At 45.2% G+C, this 25,776-nt stretch overlaps 1 protein-coding gene across 2 annotated transcripts in view; it reads right to left on the reverse strand.

Annotated features, from left to right (window-relative positions):
- tmem132e (transmembrane protein 132E) overlaps positions 1-23,666 on the reverse strand; it is a 189,962-nt gene extending 166,296 nt beyond the window's left edge. The window contains exons 1-2 of one of the 2 annotated variants that reach the window (XM_066695210.1): positions 23,083-23,666; positions 22,077-22,523 (exon numbers count right to left, since the gene is read on the reverse strand). In XM_066695210.1, coding sequence (XP_066551307.1) covers positions 22,077-22,140 — 64 coding nt within the window. In that variant the 5' untranslated portion in view covers positions 22,141-22,523; positions 23,083-23,666. Of the gene's footprint in view, positions 1-22,076 lie in introns of both variants that reach the window. The other variant, XM_066695209.1, reaches the window with a different exon arrangement.
- Between the last annotated feature and the right edge of the window lie 2,110 nt (positions 23,667-25,776).

A 25,776-nucleotide genomic window follows, 5' to 3' on the forward strand; every position in this document is an offset into this window, starting at 1 on the left:
TGCCCTCGGTACTATCGGCTCTGAGGGGAGCATCCCAGAACATTAGACACCACACAAAAGTCCAGTGCAGTCCGGCACTGTCCAACTGTCATATCAATCTGGAATCACTTGCCCACATTTAAGCGGAGATGCCACGGATCCACCAAGTTCCCAGGTCAGCTCGTCGGAAGCCAAGCAAGAGAGGCGCTGTTGGCAGGAGAAGTTAATATCGCATCGAGATACACGGCGGCTTAATCGAAGTAATAAAATGAAGCCAGTGTGTTGCTGAACACAAAGGCGTCCCAGATATTCCTCTGAAGCTGACAGACAAACGAAGCAGGCATGCTGGAGCAAGACACGGCGAGATTAAAAGGCAGAACATGGCTGTGATGAATTAGAAACAAAGTGGGAATGTTATGCGAAAAAATTTATTTGCATTACATATCTTTATACAGGCCTATAAATAAAAAGCATACCATTCAGTGTGTAGGGGAGGGAGGCAGAAGACTGAATAAACAAATAAAAATAAAAGGAATCTTAAGGGAATGTGGAGTGAAGCCAAATTTCCTAAGGATTGAGGATCTGCGAGATCTGAGGATGCCCCTTGTGATCTTCTCTCAGGGGTTGCATGGCCTCGAATCCCAAGAGTCGGGCGATGTTATCAGTCACAGCGAGAGATCTGTGCGGATCTGGGAAAACAGTTTATAGTTTGTCTTTTTGTGGAGATTGTTAGAGTTATAAAATATATTTCTCATTTGTAGATGGCCAGTGCTAAATTCTAACCCCCACATGGCACCAGGCAGCACGAGAGCGGGGCTCAGCACACGCCGGGGATGAAACAGGTTTGGTGTTTGCAGCTGCATTCAGAATTGTCAATTATTCTCCTTACCCTTACACATCTAATACACTATTGATATTCATCGTGTTCGGATACTAACAGAGCTGCACTCCGGTCCTCGAGCTCAGGAGCAATATCTGCCTCGTCTCCGATCACCTGCATGCGCGTTTCCTGTTAAGCCTCATCGGTTCAACCTGTACAAAACCCTAGAACGATCAGACACACATCCAGCGGCCGAGCAGCAGGAGTCTTATCTCCATCCCTGGATTGAAGGAATAATTGGCTAGATTCGGACGCAGCGATAACAATTCCAGCCTCACCGATAACAGCCACCTACCAATCCCGGCGCAGCAGGCCGCCGAAGATGAACGCCACCAAGACATTACATTATTTCTTCAGTGAAAAAAACACATTGTGACAAAATGCGTGTCGCGGAGTGAAGCGGCCGGCGGGACAGCACAAGCAGTGTGTGTGGATTGTCTACTGGAAATGTAGAGACGGCGCCTGCGGCTCCGAATCCAGCAAGAACGGATCGGGGACCGGGCAAAGATGGCCTCACTAGATGAACACTGGGGACCCCCGACAGCTCAGACCATCCAAACACAAACACAGCCCTCACACCTTCTCTGAACCCACTGGCAGCAATATCACTGCCTAAGAAATAAAATTAATAATCCCATTCGCTGCATGGCACACACTTTTAGCAACACACATCAATATGACAGTGACGGTGCTAGCAGATGCTCACAGAGAAGGGGAGAGGATGGCTCGTTCATGTAGACGCCGGAGTTGCACACAGATCGGTGGCAGCGTTGCGAGGCCCTGGGAGAGAGCCTTCCTCGCGCTCCGCTTGGCTGTTTTATCGCTCGGCAAACAAACAATCCTGGCGCAATCAAAGCGGGGCTTGTGCAGATGCATTACATTAGGCTCAAGGGAGGAGTATCTTCGTTTTTATGCTAGTGCATCAGACCCCGGAGGTCCTATATAAATATTGTGCATCACTGAACCACTTCAGCTGTTGATTTTATGATTTTTTGTTGTTGTTTAGTGGGTTTTAGTTGTAATTTAGTCTAGTCAATAAAATCAATAAGCCCTTCCATATTTCATTGTTATATTCGTCTGCGCTCGAGTAAAAAACGTAAAGGAATTCAGAAGACGGATATTACTTGATTGCAAATTGATTTTGCATATCATCTCAATAACCATATCACACTAATCTTGAAAGGTATCGACCACATCAAACCAGAGGAGCTTTTCCAGATCAGCAGGGACACACGCACCCGGGACACACATGGAAATTGGGCTTCAAGGCATTCAAGACAGAAAACAGGAGACACTTCTTCACACAGAGAGGCGTCACAATCTGAACAAACTCCCCAGCGATGTGGCTGAAGAGACAATTTGGGAACATTCAAAAACAGACTGGATAGGATCCTTGATCACTCAGTTATTAATGGATACCAAACGAGCATGATGTTCTTATGTTCTTATATTTCTTATAGGTTTATTTTAAGTCAAATTAAAGTTGGATTGATGTAAACGTTTTGCAAATAACTTCATGTGAAAAGGGTGGTAAACAAGGGACCTGCTCATTTTCATGTATAACACACAAGCACAAGAAACCCACCGATGAACGCACTCATTTGACAATTTATGGGTGAAAGCCACCAATTAAGCCTGACTGTAGCCCTCCACGGCACACAGGGGCCAAGTCAAGGGCCACCTGGGTCCTGCAGGCAGCAGTTTCCCTCTCCACCAGTACAGAGCTCCGTTATGATCATCAAGCCAAAGTGTGGATTTGCGGCTCCAGGATCTGCATCTCTCCCTTAATGTATCGTTCAACACTTAAAGAGCAATAACGATAATACCTCACAATGGTTTACAATATTAGGTTACGTGTGCGTTTTTGTCTCTGATGCGCCGTGTGTAATTGCATTACTGTTTATGGAGAATGAGCGCTTTACGCCTTCAAAGCGCCGAGCCCCAACATGAGGATCCAGCCGCAGCTCTGCTCTTGACAGGCTCTCGCTGAAAGACACAAAATAAATGTTTTCTTCCAATTAGGATTAGGCAAGGACAAAGGCAGCTCGACTAAACGGCAGAGAGCTAATTAAATATTCTCTCTGGCCCGGGCGTGCGCTACTGCAACACCCAGAGAGATATGCCTTTGAAGGAGAAGATGGAGGGATGAATGGGAGATTATTTATTTGTTAATTAACCTAAAAACACACGTGGCTCTAATATTTAATATTGCACAACACTGAACACTGGGACCTGCATCCCCACTGTCGTTAGTGGAACTGAGGTTTAAGGAAACTAAGGAAACGCAACAGGATGCAGATCATCTTGTGGCATCAACCCGTCCAAAGCCGGGTCATCCATCTCACCACCCTGCAGCCGCTGTCCACTGTCCGTACCGCACAAGACTGAGCCTCTATGAAATGGTAGACATCCATGCTAGTTTCAAAACTGTACGATTACTGAGGCCAGGGGGATATTTTGGACGTCTAATCAATCCACTGAGAAGATCCATTGCAATCTGTCATGCACACATCTGGGGACCATCATATTGTAAGATTAATTAACTACACACATGCACTGTATGGAGTAAGATTTTGTTTGGGGGGGGGGGGGGGGGGAAATCAAACCCACTCTATCCCTCAACTCCAGGTCTCTCGTTCCTTGTGTTGTGTACATTTCATGTATTAAAACCCACAATCTGCATGTGGGACAATCCAGGCCACTCATTAAAGTTAATCCAACCCCCCATATTGGTTTGCGTCTCTCTGTGTGTCTGTGTGTTTGTAGATCACAATCCTCAGCATCCCACAAATCACTCTCAAGGCTCTCGAGCGCTTAATGGAGCACAAGCAGCGCCGTGCGTTCACACACTGACCTGCAATTCACACGTGACCCCAATTTGAGAAGCTGAACAACTGACCGTTATTGATGCAGCTGTGCCCCTGCGTGTGAATGAGTGCCGCTGCCGCTCAGAAACTGCGCTAATTCGGTCGTCCGCTCGCAATCTGACACTTGCTTTAACATATAGAATTTATGTACGTAATTATTTCCACGAATGTGCTCCATGATGAATATTAAGAACAGTAATGAAGCTCCACTGACCCACAGTGCTGTGCAAAGGTCTGCGGCAATTTGCATTTTTCACCCTGCGATGCAGAAGGAAACATTTTATTAAATCCAAAAACACCGTTTAGAAACAGTCTTATTCAAATAGGATCGCACCATGAATGTGTTAAGACCTTTCTGCAGTCACTGTGCCATCAATTATCCAACAGCACCTGAGGAAATGGACCTCAGACTTGAACTAAATCTCCTCCATGCTTTAGAAACTTGTTCATAACCCCACAAACCACCTTCAATTCGATTAAAATCACCTCTGTACTGCAGTTGAATGGACAGTGGCCCCAGAGCCTCCCGCTGTTTCACTGCGGTTCTCTTCTAACTAACAGAGCTGGGACAGCAGTGGAGTAACAATGGAGTAAATTGGTAATGCTCAACATCAATCAGACTCCTGAACGCGTCTAAGACTTCTGCTCAGCACCGCGCTTCACCTGTAAAGACGCTGGCACAGGCAGGCAATAAATAATGTAAACTCGTACAGTAAACAAGAACACAGCCGTCTCACATTTCCACTGTTGTGTGCAAATCATTCAGAAATGATGACAACAGCAATCAGGCTCAATCGGCATCGCCTCCTCCGTTACAAAGCATCATCTTCAGAAAGAGCAGTGGAGGGGGGAGAAGACCGCTTTATCAGAAAGAAAGGGATCGTCACAAAGGCGGACCAGAGAGGACAGGAAGACTCTCCTCCTTTCAGTTTGAGTAAAGGTGAGTTTAGAGGTTTTTAAATATGGAACCAAAATGGAAACTCACTTCTGATCACTTGTGCATAAACCCTGGCTCTCACACACTCACAATCAATGCTACTTCATCTACACAACACTTCCCCCTCACCCCAAACATAGTTTAGTAAAATATTTGATGATACACAAGTACCATCAGTCTTTTACCCCCAGTCTAGAGCTGTCATCTCTGTGTGTGTGTGTGTTTGTGGGGGGCAGGGGGGATTGGGCTTTCCCCAGCCCTAATCTTTAATCCCCCTGAACTACACCGCACTCAGAAAACAAGGTCTCCTCTGTGTGTGTGTGTGTGTGTGTGTGTCTGTCCGTCATGCCTCATATTTTAATTTCAAAAGGCACACAAATGTAAAAATAAATTACTATATAAAAAAAAAGTCTGCAGCACTTCATTTATTGAGCTGTCAACTTTTCCCTTTTTATTCCTCTGCTCATAAACTCATTGGAGAAACATCAGGGCACTCGGCTCCCGGAATTTGTTTCTGTGAAGGAGCGCTCAGCTTTAACAACTGCCAATAGCGCAGGGGAGGCGATAAACAATGTCAATGTGCATCTGTTTGAGGAAAATGAAAGACATCAAACTGTGGCAGGATTGTCAGGGTAAATAAGCGCGGCTGTCCTTTTCTGCCGTCAGCAAAGAGGAGGAGAAAATACATATAAATCTAAACTCGGTCCTCGCAGCGGGAGTTATACATATAGTATATTACAGGTTACTGTTCCTCGTTGTGTAGGAGGCCTGTGAACTTTGCTACTCTTACCATGTGCCCTACTCTACGGTACAGTGATTACAGTCCATCATTTAAAGACACACGGTGTATTACAGCTACACTAGGCACTGAATTAGACTCGCATTTATTTGTGTTTCTAGATGCATCGCTTCCTTCTTCTGCTACAAGTAAACTAAAGTTGATTATAGAGTATTTGTGACTTTTTTCTTACCATAAATCAGGCTCTTTCTTTGGTGATATGACTAGTATTAGGATTATACATGTCAGCCCATATCGATCCACTGCTGCATGTTTCCTCTCGCTTCAATCTACAGCTTCTCTTTTCCACGTCACGCCTGCAAAGTGTATAATTTAATCTTCCCATCTTCTATGTGCTCGTCTTCTAGATGTCTCTCTCACTCAATCCCATTTGAATTGGGGGCCATTGCACAAAGGTTTGTTGTAGCGATACAAACCAACCACAAACCATAGACTAGGATATATCACAGTAACTTGGGGTGGAGCGTGACACACAGCTCATAAAATACCATGTTTAATATCTCAACAATCATACCGGCACAAACAATGATTTTTGCGGCATAAACGATTGACACCACTGGGACAGTTGGGAGTTTGTTGGGGTGCTAGGTGATATTAATCTTTTTACCATCGGCGATAACATCTAAAAAAAATATAACTGCACTGATGAAAACAAATACAGCACAAACGAAAGACTATTTTGGTGAGATTTGGACATTGATAGGGTGCTGAGTGACATCACAACTTATAAAATATAAAATATAATATTTAATATCAGCCATACCAGCACAAACAATTTTGCAGCACAAACCAGCACAAAAAGAAAGACAGGTTGATTTGAGTTGAGTCTGTTGTTGGGGGGCCCGAGTGACGTCACTCCACAAAAATAAATGTTAGTATCTTCAAAACCATAACAGCACAAATGTTTATTTCACTGGCACAAACCGACACAAACGAATGATGTACAATTTATTGTTTGTGCTGTTAGTGGGGGGGGCAGCTTGGGACAGGGAGAGAGAGCGAGAGCTGGGGGGGGGGGGAGAGGGAGGTCACAGAGAGGGCACAGTCCTGGGCTTATTTGCCGCACCAAGTGGACTGTGGCGTCTGCACACGCCAGATAGTTGGGAACCGCTCAGCCCCGACACTGATCCTTTTCCAGGCAGGCGGCTGCAAAATGAGCTGAGGAGCTCAGAGCCGACGAACTCACCTCTGTGAGCCTCGACCAGGGCTTCACTCAGACTGAGGCCACTTCCCGGTTAATGACCACTCATTCAGGCCGTAACTAACCTCTCACACAACCTTTCTGAAGCAGACAGAGGACAGGACAGACAGAATCCACCACATCCTCCTCCCTCTTGTGCAAAACCAATTTCAAGACAAAGCACAGCAATCTACCCCTGACTCAGACTCAATTATGCTTATCAAGTCAATTCGTATGTTCTTCAGTTTTTTCACCCCATCTTCTGTCTGACACAAGTCTAATAATAATAATGCATAGTACTCAACCAGGTTTATAATTAGACAGAACCGGATTAATACTCGGAGAGACCAGCGATATTTAAGAATGCCAAGGATGCGGCAAAGTGTCAAGAGCAGCGAACGCAACCCTCATCCACACGCAGAGCGCTTGGAAAGAAAAAACTTTTTCTTTCTTTCTTTGCCTGCATTGATGACTCAGATTTGTTTCACCAAAGTGCTTCTCTTTGTGCTGCGGAAGAAGTCTGGCAGGGGCTCAAGAGCATCAGCGAGTGCCACCATTTATACAGTCATCCTGAGAACCGAAAGACTAGCGTCACCTTGAAGATGCTACACCAGATACACCTGCCGTCCTGAGAAAAGCACTGTCCCTGCTCTTCACAAAGCTTCCCAGTCTGGGGTCTCAAACCTTCAGACCTCCTTGAGGCTTCTTTCCACACCTCTTGACTGAAATACGAATGATTATTTCTAAGTGTATTGACTTGAAAGCTGCGTCACACGCAAACACACTCGTGGTCAGCCTGAAACACAAACGGGTTGCTCACAGCCCTCCACAGCAGGGCAGTCAAGCCACAATGCATCTGCCATTGATTTCGCCTATCCTTCTTTAGCTGGTAATATATTTGGATTACTGCTGCTCTACCTGCCGGTCAGAGAGAGACACAGCACTCATTGGCTCTGGGCCTGAGAGGACAGAGGCCTCGATAGACGCAGAGAAGATCCCTCGGGGCTCCCAGTACTCAAGTCTGACAACAATCTGCTTTTATGACGCTGGCAGACTATCAAGAAATGCATGAGGACAATTTTAGATTGCTTTCGCCCCCTTGTTGGGGCATAACGCAATGCTCGGGGGACACTGGAGGCTAGACCTGCGTCCACACACACACACACACACACACACACACACTCATGCGCTTGGGTCACGGTAGATAAAGAGGAGGCTAAGCCAAGGACTGGCTGGAAGCAGAGCAGGCATCACGGCACCTTCAATTACTGGCTTTACAAAAGAACAGAGAGGTGAAATAAATAAATAAATGCATAAATAAATAAATAAAATCAGCAGCACTTAACAGTGAATCTAGGCCAAGCTATGACTGCAGGCTGCCAGGCACACTGGGAAAAAAGCACATTGCCTCCCCAGTCGGAGTTCACATGGCAGGCAGAGAGCTGGGACTGGAGTTTATCGTTCTCCGGTGCGGAGATGCGAGGCGCTGCCGGCCACGGGGCGGGGGGCCGGCCTGGGGGACCCCGAGACTCTCCGACAGCTCGGCTCCGCGCGGCGCAGCTCCCTCCTGCAGCAGATGAGTCTGCGGGGCCTCTGGTGTCTGGATTACTGGCGCTCTAGGCGAGCAAAAATATCATATTAATTAAAATTAAACCTTATCCAAATAAGAGCAGCTCTTGTTAGTGCAGGGGTTGTCTGTAATTTATCCAAACACCAAGCACACAACAACACACATGTGCACTCCTGGCCAAATCAAACAATGAGCTTCTTCAAAGACCATGGCGTGTTTCTGACCCCACCACCCTCTCTGCTAAGTATTTTCCGTTAGATTTTTATTAATTTGAACACCACAATAATTGGTGTTACCGAGAATAACTGCAGTTTATTAGTTTATTTCATTAAGCTGGTGCTTTGAATAATTAATACATCAACAAATACAAATATGGCACGAGTCTGAATAGGTGTCTCACACCAGACTCAAATCAATAGCAGCGCCGTCCCCACACAGGGGCCAAAAAAATCTCGAAGAAGCAGTCTTTGATTCAAAGCAGAGCGGATGAAAAAGGCCTGCAGTCGGGTTCGTGCACGTTTCTACGGATCAGCAGAGAGTGTCTAAAAATAAAATAAAGAATATTCCAACTTCTCTCCCATTCAAACGGTGCTAGAAACAAGACCCCTATTAAAACAGACACCGGGATTGTGATTTGTTGCCATTAACTGAATATTCAGATGCCGAGGATGCGTCAATTTAGACGTTTTCAAAGACAATGCACAAAAAAAAAAAAGAAAGACTATTGTTTCATTTTATTTTTTGAAGCAAGCGCATTTGCATTTGTAAGCCCTCATTAAACAATCCCAAAGTAGTTCTCATCCACCTTGGGGCCGGGGAGCAAATTTAATTGCAGAAAAGAGGTCCTGGTGGAAAACACACTGATGTTCCGTATAAAATAAAATAAGAATCCTGAATCTCTCTCCGGGAGATGACAGGAGAAGGGCCGTCATGGCGAGGAGGCTGTCATTAGCATTTCAATAGGGGCAACGGCAGCCGGAGAATTTGATTAAAGTTCCCTGTGACACAGGGCTGAAAGGTAATTAAAAGCAACAGTGTGAAGACTCGAAGCTATTTTAATGCCAATGTATTTAGACATCTATATATGCCTTAAAACGCACGGAAACGTTCCCACCTCCCAGAACCTCTGCTGGCCTGTGCAATTTCCCCCCCTCTGCATTGAGCTGAACACTCATGATGATTTCTATGGCATGTTATAATTACCAGGAGGTGAGCGAATTAAATATGTTCGATTTCTGCCGCCTATGGTAACCCGAGTGACAGGTGTGCTGACAAACACGTTGAGTACCGTCACCGAATCGGCTTGGAGGGTCTTCGCTACCTCCGAGGCAGAACCAATTATTCCAGAAAACCCCCAAAAATCTAACCAAACACCAAGTACACCTTGAAAACCCACATCAGCGCCGGGGCAGTAGTACGTACAAGCCTGACAGCATTAAACTACATAATGTGTCGATTCCTACAGCTTCACCACTTTCTTCTCTGACTGGTATTTGCTATTGCAAGAGGGTATTTAAGCAGCCCAACCCACAGGAAGTGTTGTGGTGAAACGGACTGGTGCCACACTTTACTCGGACACCCACCCAGGAAGTGAGCCCTGGATAACAGTATAATTAAATAATTCCCCAGCTCTCCCTCTCACAGCTGGGAGGAGAATTTCCAGGTGTGGATACGTTTTACTTTTATTGAAATGTCAATGATGAGAACATCCCCTAGAAACACAAATTAGCACAGAGCAGATCTGCTCTCCATCAGCGTATGGATCCTACAGATCATGTCACGGATTACACCGCCAAGCACACCACATGGCTCGAGTCTCAGCAATCACAATTTTCATAATGGCATTAATGCTAGTTACAGCTGTAATTTATTACTCTTGACTGTCGCCAGTGTTTCCGTCATTATGAGAACAGCATGCTTGCTGTAAAACTTAATTACGGAGACATTGTGGCATTCTGAACACTACAACCCTACAGAGCGATGTTTACATACAACATGGCTGTGAAACGCATTAACGCAGTGGCACGTGTCCACCAGAGGTTTGCATCGGCACGCAGGGAAGTCTTTGTATGAGAACGCAGTTTGATGGTAGGATGCCAGACTCGGTCAGTTAGCGTGTGGGAAACCGAAGTATCCTTTCTTTTCGCTCGCAGTAAGTCCATGTCAGTGCAGCTCTTTAGCACAGTCCGGGAAAGAAAAAGGAAGTCAAACTTCACGGGCTTGAATAATGGATAAATGGACAAATTAAAGGTTTTCAAACTAAGAGGCAAAGCACCGCTTTCAAAGAAACATATGGTTAAGCACACAATCTGCTCTGCTACGTTTTCTGCTTCATTAGGAATTGCCTGATCGCTGCAAGTTGCTCTGGTTCAACACCCATAGGATTAAGAATAGGCATGGGCTATTACAACTGAAAGTGATGCTCACAGGAAGACACACATGGGCTCTGCTCCACAGCCTTCAGTGTGCGGAGCATCGATCGTGGGGATTGGCTTATGGCTGTCTGGTCTGTAGTGTCACCAGCGCCCGATACCCCCCAGCGCAAGTATAATCTATTACAGTGACATCTTCACCTTGACAAGACTTCTCTCTCAGGGTGGGGGAGTAAAAGACATTTAAAATACAGAATAAGAAAAGAATCTGCAATTTAGGCAACGGTGCCGAAGATTGACACTGAACCCCTATAGTTACAAAGTTTGAGCATCATTACATTAAACAAAATAAGTCCTTGTCAATGTGACTAAGTAGGACGTTCCTGGGTGAAGAGGCTCTGTTGGTTTTGGGGGCAACAATCAACAGTCTTCAAAATCTTATAGAGACTAAACAGGGTTGATTTCAGACATTACTTCAAACAATTCAATATATTAGGAAAACATTCCTGCCTGTGTTACACTGATGGCATTTGACACCTGTGCCAAGCTTTGGTCACATCTTTACTCACTTTTGGAGGGTCAAAATACCTCACATCAAAAAGAGAGCGAGTGCCCAGAATGAAACAGACAAGAGCAAAGTCACTTATTTACGTGGTCAATTAAAATGAACTGTTTTGGCCTCTGAACTGTGTGCAAAGTGTGCTTTAGTTGTTAAAAGGAAAAAACAAAGCATTGCCTCGACACCCCCTACAGCACAGGAGACTCTGCAGGATTTAAGCTCGTTTCAAAGCAGGAGAAATATGTCAGGAAACATAAAAACAAAAACAAAACCCATGACCGGACGCTCTTTGAAGTGATAGGAGCTGATAGAGGAGGGTTACTGAGGGGAGACGGGAGGTGATCTAGTCAGGGAGGCTGGCTTTGTTATCCTCGTTTAATTTCAAAATGCTAATTAGCATTGATACACAACACAACCCTGCGCCCGGAGGTGACGCAGAGCACTGGACAAATGCAAACCGAGCAACGGATCTGGTCTCTCCACTGGAAAGCCACGTCTGCCCCCACGAACCCGACCCGTTAAACAAGGGGCTGTTGATGATGATTTCTAATAAACTGACACCAGTTCATCATTTACTACATTCTTGGCTTACAGGTATGTTCTTGCACTCCAGTGTCTTTACGTTTTGATTTCCCTGGGGCTCTGGCGCTTATTATTCCAATTTTAAGCTCCTTCTCTCATTCTGCGGGCAGCCACTGCTTGAATAACCCTTTCCTGCCTGGCAGGTTTCTTCTCCGCTTTAAAGATCTATCTGCTTGTATTACAGCAATTACAGCGCTGTTTCCTGGAGCGTCTCTCTGTCGGGCTTTAGGGAAGTACATGAGAGTTTACTTAATGTCGGCAACGATACAATTCACACATTCTTAATTACACACTTGCATGAACTTGTATGTTTTCTTTGTGAAGGAAGAATGACAGATTACAGTAAATACAGTATAAGCTGGTTGTGTCTTTAGGACCACCTGAAATTGGAACAGTGGAAAAGAACAGTTTCCACAGGTACATCCTGTAATGTACTTCCCTGTTCTTCCCCACTGCCGTGAAATACATTAGCAAAGCCTGGAAAACAACAGCATGTTTTACTCCAGTATCACCCAAGAGCACCATCCCTCCTGCGGGGCAGCATCATGTTATGGGGCTGTTTCTCATGGGCAGGACTGGGGCACTTGTCAAGACAGAAGGGAAATGAATGGAGCAAAAGATAGAAAAGTCCTTGAGGAAAACCTGCAGCCCTCCATAAGAAAGCAGAACCTGGGACGGAAGTTCACCTTTCAGCAGGATAATGACCCAAAACACACAGCCAAACCTACTCTGGAGTGTAGAATAAAACGGTAAATGTCCTTGAGTGGCCCAGTCAGAGCCCAGACCTAATTCCACACATACACACATACATTTCTCCCACCATAAAAACATTTTTTAGTACCTCCCTCGCCCCCCACATACCTCCTGACTACGCCCCACAGTGTGTCACAATAAACACGCACACACATGCTTCCGTTACCATTTTCAGTTTACTTCTTAACACTGTTCTAGTGTTTTGGTTTCAGGTTTGGTTTCTTAAAGAGGACGGACTTGAAGACTGATGGAGAGTTTGCCCTCTAAAGGAAAAGCTTGAAATGTTCTAATTAAGCCCCCGACAGCAACGCAGCCTTGATGGAGAAGTTAATGCACAACGCACAGCTCAAAAGAAATTAGACCAGAATAAAGTGTCTGATTTCCCTTCTTCTTCATCGTGCTTATTCCTATTGCTAATGTCTGCTTTCTCTTTATTCCTGCAGATATGGGGATACAGAGGGTTTTCATTGAAGAATAAATGCAAGTACACCTGGTAGGTCTCACATCACCTCATATTTTTCATCAGTATTATTGGTCTTGTTTTTTCTGAGTAAACACTATTTCAACCAATTCACAATGTTCCAATTCTCCGTTTGCACAGACAAGAGACTCAGGGAAACTGTACTCTCCCAAGTAAAAACTGGAGATGGAGAAGATTGGCAGGTTGTGATCAAAATTTTTCACAAGGCTAAGGCAACAGGCTGCTCTGCCTACAGCGAGGAGGAGTGATTTAGTCTCCATTTTCTTTGTGTGGGATTGATTGGCTCCTTCCTGCCCTTTTCCTACAGTGCAGTTAATAGCTTGATTAAAGCCAATTATCCTGCAGATCCCGACACGGAGGTGCTGTGCAGGACTTGACGGCAGCCAGCGGGGAGGAATCCAAATCCCCAAATTAACAACTCGACACACTTACGCCTGAACGCCAACTTTCCTTTATGTGCTGTTTTTATGACAGGAATCGTCACAAAGAAGGAAACGGCATCACAATTCAGGCTGGAATGCTGTGTGAATGTTGTATTTATGGTTCAGGAAAATATAACTATTTATAAAATCCTGTAGGTGTGATCTGAAGATCTCAGTCAGCTGATTTAGATCAGTTTTACACTAAGCTGGAGTCTGTGCTCAATTATGAACTCGAAATTGAAGTTGTTTGTAAACTGTGAAATGCGAACGAGAGAGTTGTGTCATTTATATTCTCCTGTATAAGGACTACTTGATTGGAAGGCCAAATTTGATTGATATGTGCGGAAATCAATGCCGCTGCCAACCGTAAGGCCAGGGGAATTTCCAACTGACACTTATAATCCTTTTAATGTGAAAATGGTGGTGGGCGTATAATGCCCAGCCATGTGTACCAATCTATAGAACAGACCCTGAGACCTGAAGGTTTGTCCTGCATTTCAATAATTAAATAAGCTGGAGGTTTTGTTGAATTATGAATGTTGCTGGAACAATGCCCTTGAGCTAACTGGCCCTGGTTAGCCTTGAGCAAATTCAATTTGATTATTCTGTACATCTGGCTGTTTACTTCCCCTGGATTGCAGAGGCTCGGGTTTAACTTATACCACTAAAAATAAATCACTTTTTTAGAAGTTGAAAATCAGCAAACTGCGTATAGATTTCCTCCACCCCCACTCCTGCAATAGCAGCTGACATTTAGCAAGCATTCACTTTTTCCCTACTTTCTATAAATTGGAACTACATTATATATATACACACGGGGTACTTTACAAGGTACTTTGAGTAAGGTACTTTACCTAGATTGCTCCAGTAAAAACCCAGCTGGATAAATGGGTAATTGCATGTAAAAATAATGTGATATATAGTAGAAATTGTAAGTCGCCATGGATAAGGACATCTGTTGAGAAATATATATCAGCCCATATCGATCCCCTGCTGGATGAAGGCTCCCAAAGATGTTTCCATTTGCTTTTAAACACTTCTTTTAAATGTCATGCCTGCAAAGTTTAGGATTGAATCTTCTCCTCTTGTATGTAGACATCTTCCAGGACATTTACCATCTCGATTACACAGCGATCACAGCTAACAGCGGCCCTTTCAAATGAACAAGTCTAGGTGGAAGACATTCGGGATGAAAACTCACAGCAAACACTTTTGAGAAGAGGCAGAGAAACGAGGTGATGAGTCGGCACTTACATAACCACACAGTGGGAATCTGAGCTGTGAATCACAGCAGGACTCACAGCGAGGAAGAGCAGGCACTCACATCCCCAAGATCAACTCATTTGCCTTTTAATCTAATGTAAATGTAGAACACGGCCATTTGTTTTACTTGACCCACTCTTATAAGTGCACTACTGATCAATAAAGCTATATTAAAACTGATCTAGGATTCGTATCTTGTGCATAAAGAGAAATCAAGCAATAGGTTGAGCATTGAAATAGGTTGGATAGGTTGAAAAAGCCAGGAAGGAATTAGAAACCTTAAAACATGCAATTAAAGCAAGGAGAGACATCTGTGAGTTTGTTAATTATCCTGAACACAGGAACCCCTGTCTTTAAACCCCAGACTCTTCTCCAATCCATGCCAAGAAGGTAAAACAATCACAAAGCATACGTCCTCTCTCTTTGGAAGGTACCGGCACCCCATCTCTTTCAAACCGCACTTTAGCCTCTAACCAAACATCTACATTAATTGAGGTTTTATAATGAGGTTCACACGGCGGCGGAGGACAGACAGTGAACAGTCAGCACTGGTGTCACTCTAACCTTAAGAGACTTGAGGCCCTTTACTGGGAAGAAAATAATGAAGGGAGTGAAATGTGAAGTCACCTCCACCCCCCGACGTTCTTCCAAAGCAACAACAGGGGCTCAGAAACAGCCGAACGGGGAGTCAGACCCAGCGCTGGCGGGATAATGAGGATGATTGCATGGGCGCATAAGCATAGCAGGAACTGTGACACCTGCACTACGGACGAGAGAACTATAATATTGAGGATAAGGATCATAATTCAGTCTGGACAACATGTGCAGCACTTTCCTGTGGCTTGTTACGGCAGTAGGGAGGGAAGCGCGGCACGCACAGCAACCCCCCCGCCTCCGCAATCCAAAAGAGCTTAAAGGCAAAAATCTGGCCACGCTCCCCTGGCCGACACAGAGCTCCTCTCGAACAGATCCTCCATTCAGATGTGAAGGCAATGATATTCCCCGCGCTGGCTTGCTATTCGGGAGGCATGACTGAGGAGAGAAGCGAGGTTTGGCAGAGCACAAAAATCCGTCGTTTGCTCTTGCAGGAGCCGTCGTGAAGGGGCCAGGGTCTGACGCGCTCCGAAGACAACGAGATCAACTTCACGCCGGAGCTCAAGATGAACTATTTTTAGCAAGTCACTGATTTCACACCGGAGGGCAGTTCTAATTCACATTTGTTTTATTTTCGTGATGCCCCCACAGGCACAGACGACCTCTTAATTGCTCTTATTGAGATTGAATAGCCTGAATATCCAACACTGCAATGCTCTCTCCGTCTCTTTAATCATGTTCATGCTCATAAATACTAATTAAAATGAATACATACATACATGCATTACATGCATGCCTATAACATTTAAAAGCCATGTTGTTGTCAGTTCCAAAATACCGGAAGGCTACAATATGGTTGAATATAAACTGGAGTCAACTCTCAAACCCCTAAAGCTCGATTAGAAACCCAACCCACATATTACTACTACACATTAAAAAAATAATCATAACTCCAGCACAATTTCTGTATTTTTAACAGTGTACCCAGTGGTCATTTATGAACACCTAACAGCCTGAGGTGAAGGATACAATTCAGCAGTTATTTGTGCAAATAATAACTCCACTGGCGGCCATTGTTGAAAGCTTCTTCACCACAAACGATTGCTCTGCCGACCGGGAGAGCTGTGGAGGCTCTAGAGATGGGCAACATGGGGGACAGCGGGCTAACGAGAGCTTGGGAGATCGGACGCGTCGCTCGGACTTGATGGGAAGGTGGATGGACAGGGCGATATGCCCGAAGCACTGCCTACACCCCATACACAATACAAAGAACCTAAACCACAATGGAGAGTGTTTGCAGTAAAGTGGAAAAGCCCCGCAGTGCGATTAACAGTGGCTCTCGTGGCATAATAGCACACTTTCCTTTGAGAGATGTATTCATGTATCCCTGTAGATAAGGGGGGCGCATGGATCGAAGGCACAGGATTCCCATCTGACGGGAAATGTGGCGTGCCTGGAAACGATTTGCAGAGACGCGTGAGGCCTCAAAACAAGGCCATCGAGCCCCGGAGCTCAGCGCTCGGCTGTGGGAAGTCACGTCACGTTAAGGGGAAACCATGAACCTGTTTAGTGGACTGACAGCACCACGCTCCAAAGACTGCAGTTAAACCGTGGTTATACTTAAAAGCACTGCAGATTTTTATAGAGGTTTCCATCCTGCCACTAGAATATAACAAAGAGGCACGCTTTCATTCCGGCCTTGAAGCACTTTAATTCAAAACCAGGATTGTATAAGCAAAAAACTGAACAACTGCACAAGTTTAGCCGCAGTTGCTTCAGCAGGATTCAAATCAACAACAACAAATAGATTTTATGTAACGATAGCAAACGCTGGTATTCTTAAAAAAGAAACCCAATGTTCTGTGGGCACCATCGCTGCCTCTCGGAGCCAAATATTTCCTTAACGCAGTTTGGAACTTGTCCTCAACCCTCACATCCCAAAGGAAGCCTTTGAAGGACTTTTGGTTGAATGCCATCAATAACCCCTCCACAATGGCTGTTACTTGGAGAGAGAGGGAAAAAAAACAACAACCAAGCAGCAGAGACCAGCGCTGCACGCCAGCTTCCTTGTTTGATTACAGCTCAGGCTGGGGAAATAAATCAATGCGCTAAGTAAAAGGACAACGCAAGGATGATAAACGAGCAGCAAACACCACCAGCGTCCCAAGATTTAAAACCAGCTAGTGCAGCCTAAGTACGCTGACAAACTTTTTCCCGGTTTTGCATCAGTAAACAGCTAAGCAAGCAGAATAGAAATAGAGCCCGGGTCCTGATATGCCTTTAACCAGTGACGTAACCAGGCAAATCTGAAGTCATCTGGTCCAGGTTCAATATGAAATGTACAAATATATTCAATTCAATACACAACTGCAGGGTGCCTTTAAAATAACCAAAAAAAAAAAATCACAGCAACATAGTCTAGATATTTGTATTTATTACCAAACGTCTCATAAATAACCTACACTCTGAAATTGGGCATTTTGTCTTTTTTACGGATGGACAATTAAATAAGCTTGGCTTTAAGATGCTTTGATTTCGCTGACACACACTACACAACTCTCAGAGGGAAACACAGTAAATGGTGTTCTATATTGTGGTTAATGACTTAATTAACATTTGTCAAATTATTATTATTATTTTGCACTTGGAAGACTTGTATAGCAGAGGATGTATAGAATCCAGCATTATAAGACAGAAACCCATGTATCTCTTCGCCAAGACCGCAGCCTTGATTGGCACGCCACTAATATATTTCTGCACAATAAATGAGGAAAGATATGACACCTGCTGCTTATAAACACAGAGACCCCGGACTCACAAAGTTCACAGAGTTCTTTCCCTGCTCTTCCCAAATATCATCACACTGACAATCCTCATCAGGGTGAAACAATTGTTAAATGCTTAGAAAACTTCTCCATTAAAAAAAAATACAAATATCAAAATTAAATTAAACATAATTGCTTTTCAACTGTTGATATTACCATCAAACAATAAAATATTCCTCCTTGAGATACAAATTAATTAAAACCGCATTAGATAAACAAACAAAACAAAACTATCAGTAACAGGAAATCACATTCCCAGTCTCTGAAGTGATCGAGGGCATCAGTAGGTTTACAACCGTTTGCTTCTCTACTGAGTGAAAGAGTGCTCAAGCCTGATGTAATGCAACAGCAGATTTGAGAACGAGGACGTGCTCTGAGCAGGAGAGGCCCCATGAAGGAGTCACTGTTTATCTACAACTTCCCCTGATGGAGCGATGTTAGTCCTGCAAACTCAGGTGCGGCGCCAGGGGGCGGGGGGCTTATCTCCCCTCGAACACTGCAGCTCCGCTCTCCGTAAAAACCTCCTGTTCCTCCGATCGGCACAAAGACACGGCAGGGGGCTTTGGCCGGCTTCCCGGCAGTGGAGAGTACAGAAAGTGGATCAACTCGCCATTAGGTTGATTTGCATTTTGCATTGTTTGGATTTTCCTTTTGTTTGTTTGTTTTGTTTTCTTTCCGTTTCGCAGCACAAAAGCCCACTGCAGACGTTCCCAAGCCACTCTGACTGGCAGTACCGCTGAAGTCCCTTCCTTTCTGCAATGTCATTTTCAGGAAAATACAGGCTGCCATTATTCCATCTGCCTAAACTAGCTCACTCTCACTCTCAGTGTCAGCTAAGCAGTGCAGCTATTGGTTAGTATTGGTTAGTATTCTCTACTCCAAGGATAGTGATAGGTTGTGAATTCAACCCCGGTAACCTGACAGAGAGAACTCTACACAAAGGCTGTGAGGGCGTCCGGCAAAAACAGGCAGGAAGTCGACTTATGCAGCTATGTTAGAAATGGTAGCATGCCCCCATCCCCCTTTGGAAGGAATTCTCGTTTCCGGATACCTGGGGTTATCATTCTCATTGGGAATTGTGGTGCTTGAAGGAAGCCCCCATACTGGCATTCGATGCAGCGCCGTGCACTCCAACAACAGGAAACACAAGCCGGCACGCTTCTCTGAGCTTTGTTCAAACACGCACGCCAGACACTTCTGCATTTCTGTACCTGCGTGGGCGTGTCCTGGCATGAATCCATGTGCTGGACAGGAAGCGCAAATCCCTGATCAAGGTCAGACAAACAATGCAACAGAGCAGAACAGGCCCTGTCCCTAAATCGGATTACTGCTCTAGTCATGTTTCTTCACAGAGTCCAAATCGAGAAACGCAGTCTGGGAGCAGCCTTGCTTCAGTCAGAGTCTGGCCGGGGATTTCATATTAAGGGTGAAGAGGTGAAGCATAAATCAATCTTTGAATAAAGTCAACCTGCACAGGGGTAGTCTTACAAAGCATTCGATTTTCACATCTTATTACCAACAGGGGATTGTCTATTTAAATAATTGTATTCATTGATTCAGTTTACCAGCTGCTCCAGATGAATTTTTTTAATATGAATTGTTTACCTGAAGGCAAGAGACAGAGGGAAGAAAGGCCATTTAAACCACACAGGGCCTCAACCAAAACAGAATTACTACATTATTATATTTGCACAGCATCTTCTGCAGGGGAGAAAAGCATCTGTTGAGAGAAACAGCGACAGCACGTCCCCCCATGATTGGCCAAAGAGCTCCGTCACCTATTTCACACTGCAGTGACATCACAGCATCTCAGACGACAGCAGGTCCTGGACCAGCTTCACTGATGCCACACAGAGCCCGGGCCCCTTGCCTTTCATTTGTGTAACATCCTGATTTTGTGTTTTAGCAAAATGGAGAAGTTCTGAGAAGTGAGAGAAATACGCCAGCAATGAAAAGGGCACAGGCTTGGATGCTTTTACTCAGTAATAACTCATTTTCCTCACACACGATTACACAGGAGTCAAAACAATACTCGCTTAAAAAGCCCAAACCACAGCATTACTTTTTGCAGCCTCTCTCGGTTGCCGTTGTGTTGATCTGTGCAAAAACAATATGCAACTTGGTTTATCTTTTTTGTATCTATTCATAAATGAAGAAAAAGGAGCGGCTACTTGGTTTCTGTTGACAAGACTGTGACGTTTTGTTTGCCGTCAGATGATTTCATGCCTTCTTTGCCCTTTTTTGGGGGAAATGTTTTCTGTAATTTAGAAATTCATGTAAGGCTTGACCAGCCTGGGGCCACAGGGTCCAGGACTGAAGGCCACAACCCTGGATGGGTGGCTGTCACTCTGTCTCTGCAGGGCGGACTGTGTGGAGATGGAAATCTCGGTGCAGAGAAGATCACATGCAATGAAATCAACCCGACCCTCGTTATATAATAGCGACTTTCTCACTGGAAAAACATGCACTACAACGTTAATGTTTCAACATTTTACCACCAAAACATTTTTAAATCATTCGCAGCAGAAAGAAGAGTCGTTTTTAGCCACTGGAGATGTGTGGCGTGTCGCTCCTGGTGATTTGTGAGGGACAGAGGACAGGCCGAGGGAGCCGCGCTGGGTTTGGACAGACGGACTGTCAGCCGCTGCGACTCATTGCTTCTGTATTGGCAATCAGTCTAAAGCGCACACACGCACACGCACACTACGAACAGTCAGCATGTTCACAGATACTGTGAAACCATTTAAAATGAAAGGCACAATGTTGTAGTATGTGCGTCTGGGCACAAGCGCCCTGATCCGATTGCTTAATAAATTATGACAATGTAACACTATGGCAACTTATTAAATGCTTCATGGGGCGGTGAGGATTCAATACAAGACATATTTAAAGCAAAATATTGTATTGTCGTTGATATAATTTCCAGTTGCTTATTGCCGTCTGTGATTAATATTTCAGACCATCCATCCATCCTGTCTGAAGACAAGTAAACCGTGATTGATATTCCCACAAACAGCAGCAATGTGGCATTTATTACCCAGTCGCATAATAAGGTTAACAGTGTTTAATAAACTACACCGCGGGTTTAACAACAAAGAAACCACTCCCAGACAATGTTTCTACTGAGAAGAACAATGTTGCCATCTGATCATACTGGCGCTGCAATAACATGTCCAATACTGGACCAGTACAGCAGCACTAGCAATAATCATGAAAAAGTCAACCCCAGCACGCTGGACTGTATGGTGTTGATTTCATATTGGGATTACTGAAGTGCTACTCTTCCTGGGATGTGTTCAGAATATTTCATATCTGAATCCAGACAAGACGAGCGAAATCCTGCACAGGCTTGGGTGATTTATATCCCTTTAAACACTGTTTCCGAGGCTGAATAGTTATATTTACACGCTGACAATAACTGGAGCTGTGTGTGAATATGCGACTATTAGTTCATCCTTCGGGTCCCTCTGAAACGCCTGTGTGCTGGACGGGCAGAAACATGCTCCCACCTGGCGGAGAAGCGCAGCTGTGGCCAGCCCGGTTCTTATACCGCTGTCACGGCCAAGAACTGCAGCTCCACACACTTCAGATCAGACAAACTGACTCAAATCTGACCTTTAGATCATCAGTAATATTAATTAATAATATTGCACGGCTCAATGTACAACCCCCCCCCCCCCCCCCGAATAAAATAATCAATCACAGCACATTATGAAGACATGGCCAAGCTACAGTTAAATGGTGGAGATATTGGAACAGAGCATCGCGTAATGCCCATGTGAAGTAATGCGGGTTCAGTGTGTTTGTGTGCAGCGCATTGATGGAGAGACACTTTGCTCTGTGTGTGTGCAGTGAAATGCATGAGAGGAATAATCAATGAGGAAACACGAAAGCATGTAATGCAGCCAGTCTGGTCAAATATCGCCTCCTAAAAACAGAAACACACCAAGACACCCCGGAACCCAAACCCGCGTCTGTCCCCCCTGTTTGTATGCCTTTACCCTTGCACTTACCGTTTCTGACGAGCGCCAACACACACAGCACCAGAGTCCCGCGGCGGATCCGGCGAGGGGTCATCGTAGACACCCCAGTAAATCCACAGGGAGGAAAACAAAATCAAGCACCTCTGGAGAGCGACGCGCTGAAGTTTGAGCGGTTACAGCCCGCGATCCTGAACTTCAGCCGTGGATCCGGGGGCAGCGGGCTCCCTGCGTTGGGATGCGCCTCAATCAATGAGCCTTGAGAGAGAAATAACAGGGGCTGGGGGGGGTCATCTTCCGCCACCAAAACACAAAGGCACGCAGGGTTGGGGGTTGGGGGGGGATCCAAGGCGTGTGAAAAGTATCCGGATCAGGATCCCACAATTATGTCCCACTCCTCCCGACTGAAGCTGTTCACTCCGGCGGGCTGTGGGAAGCCCACTCGCGACCAGGGGCAACTGTAATCCTCGGGGGGACAGTCTGCGAAGGAAAGAAACACATTGTATTAGACGCGTCCTGGGCGCACAGTCCACAGCCCCCGCACCACGCAGGCAGCTCGGCTCTATTGTTCGCTCGTTTATGGTCCAGTGATGTGAGCAGACCGGGCTGATCCACAGCAGGGCGACGGAAATGCCCGTCCCGCACGCACTCCTCTCCGGGACAAAGCCTGGCGCACTGTGGGCAACTTTCACACGGCGGTGCCACCCGGAGCTCCTGCAGCAACAAACCAGGGTCCACTGTGCGCCTCCCGTGGGCTTGAGCTTGTGTTGAGGGAGCACAGCGAGCCGGCGTGTGGGCATCCACCCAGCGCAAAATCCACTGCCGACCCCCAGCAGCACCTCCCTCCCTCTCTCTCTCTCTCTCTCTCTCTCTCTCTCCAAACTCACCGCCCGACTCTCTCGGGAAGTGACGCCCTGTGGACACTTTCCAATCTCAGGACGACCCCTCAGATGTGCGTCTTCATTTCCACTCTCTCTACACACACAAACACACGGAGACACAAAAGTATCGCACTAGTGAGGCGCTACTGAATGCCCACCTCTCCGTCTGGCGGTGCGGACCCCCGGGCTGCCCCTCCGCTCGGTCACCGCGCTCAGGAATGCACGCCACGGAAAAGCACTTCACATCGGATCTGAAGCATTTTCCACATCCCTCCGGACTGACACCGAGACAAGAAACAGCCCAAAGTGGAGTGGCTCTGGAGTCACACCGGTCTCTCGGTCGAGTTCATTGTCGAGTTTCCAGCGGAGCGAACGCGCAGGGCAGCGAGACCCCCAGGGCAGTGCCAGGCAGTCCACAGTCCCGCTGCACGGAGGACACACGGCGGCTGTGGAAATGTGTCTCCGGGCTGGAGAGCGGATACACTGTGGCTGTGGCAGTCAGTCAGTCAGTCAGTATATATCTCTCTCTCTCTCTCTCTCTCTCTCTCTCTCTCTCAGTTCAGCGGCAGCAACCAAAGCGTGATCACGTGTTGCGCGTTCATGTGCACCCCCATCCCAGGCAGCGCTCGCCCCCGATGCGCGTCCCCGGCGTGCACGCGCACCCGTCACCTTTAATGAGTTCCCGCGCGCGCTGCGTGTCATGTGCGAAAAAAAGAGACAATTAGAGCAACGAAAAGAGCCCGAGCTTTCAATTAGATTGAGCCGGCATCCTAATTGTGCTTAATGTGCTGCTCTGTTGCGCTGCACAGTATTTAGGATGAGCGGGAGCGCTGCTCGCAGAGGAAAGCCCAGCCTCCATGTATGTGTATGTGTATGTGTATGTGTATGTGTGGCCACAGGTTGCTCATCCGTTTGCGTGTCTGCGTGGAACTGGCGGAGGGAGATGAATGCTTGACTCCTCGCTGTGAGAGAGACTCCACGGAGAAGATCTGCTCTAAGCATTGAGGCACAACTTCAGCCATGCCTTCTCACAACGGAGTGGATTATTATTATTATTATTATTATTATTATTATTATTATTATTATTATTATTATTACAAAGCAACACTAATACTAATAATTATTGTAACAGCCTTTACTACACGGCAATGCTTACTCTAATGTGTGCACCCACACCGTTTCGAGGTTTGCTGTGTATTTATTTCTCGGTATGTCGTGGGATGTTTTGGGCTTTCCATTCATTTACCCACTTATATATCCGTTACTGCTTTACAAAAATACAATCTTGCCAATTAACATTTTTTTAAAGTGTCTTTAAATGTATGTTTATAATAAATAGCAACTCAGTATAAATGTGGCTTGGGGGCACATATACCCACTTACACTGTGGGCACCGGATTACTCTGGCACCGCGGACTGATTGACAGGTCGAGAAACCTTGTTCAGGTTGGGTTTACAGATGGTGTTGATTCAATGACGCCAGTTTCTCAAAACAGCCCTGTCATGTTTTAAAAACTACATTCTCCTGCATAAACATCATCGTATTGTTGTTCTTGATGGCCTGTTCGTGTCTGCAGTGTTGTACCCTTTTCAACTGCTTCTGTTTGTACAGTATGTTGGCCTTTGTGTGTATTTGTATGATGGGGGAACATCCATCCAAATCATGTATTTTACACATACTTATCAAATGAATTGATTCAAATTTAAACATGTTAAAACATAGATTGCAGCCCCTCTGGTGACATATATCCTGAACAAGTTTCTTCCAACAATATTTTAAAACCTTTCATCACACTATGTAACACTTTTACTTAATGTTAAATCATAGTACATGTTATAACCACTAGATGCCTTTTGTATTTAATAAACCATTTATTTTATATTTAATACACCTTTGTTTTACAGTCAGGTTTCTATATTGCAAGTTGTGTTGCTGCTTCGTTACTCTTGTCTAAAGATTGGCCCGAACAGAATGGTAGTTGACAAGAAACCATTATACGGCTAAAATATAAAAGTAACCTTGTTTCTAACTGCTGGAAACATGTTCAAAGCTTTTAGGGAGGTTGCATATGCAGTTTATCTGACTACAAGTGTAATGAGAGAAAGCGACCGGGCCACGGATGAGCATCACGGCATCAGAACAGATCAGCTTTGAATTTAATTTCTTAACTTCAGTTACTTCGATTTAATATGGTATTGATTTATATTTCTGAACTTTGGTAATGCTCATGTAAGCTGTAAGTCACCCTGGATGAGGGTGTCTGCCAATAAATATTATTATTATTATTATTATTATTATTATTATTTATTTATTTATTTATTTTATTTTTTATTAATTTCCCTTCCCCAGTACTGTCTTGCCTGTCTGTAAAGATGCAGCACAGATGGCTAACATGCACATTGCAAACATATCTCCTTCTCACGTGAAATTAAATGACCTCACTTGAGATTGATATTTTGGCTCCCCCATGCTGCTTGTTTTTGTGCCGTTTCCTCCCGTGCAGTACAAGTCTTACACACAATGCTGAGCAAGGGGTGAGCACTAATGTGGGCCATTTCAGAAGGTAGCAGGAGCCATGTCTGCTTCCTTTACAGACGTGATTAAAATCAATTTCATGGCAAGTGAGGTACAGCGTGTGAGAGGCGTCTGTCTGTGTGAACCTCCGTCGTTGAATTTCAAAGCCAGCTTCCAGAAGGTGAGGACACATGAGAACTGCCGGGGCTTTTGAACATGTTAATTAAAGAGGCTGAGTAGCAGAAGATTGTAGATCTCCTCCCATCAGTTTTCCCGCACCGTGGACGTGGGCACATTTATCCGAACACTGCGCTGGCTCTGTGTGATTTGTCGTGCA

Source organism: Amia ocellicauda, chromosome 22 (genome assembly GCF_036373705.1).
Source record: "Amia ocellicauda isolate fAmiCal2 chromosome 22, fAmiCal2.hap1, whole genome shotgun sequence".
Lineage (NCBI taxonomy): Eukaryota > Metazoa > Chordata > Actinopteri > Amiiformes > Amiidae > Amia > Amia ocellicauda.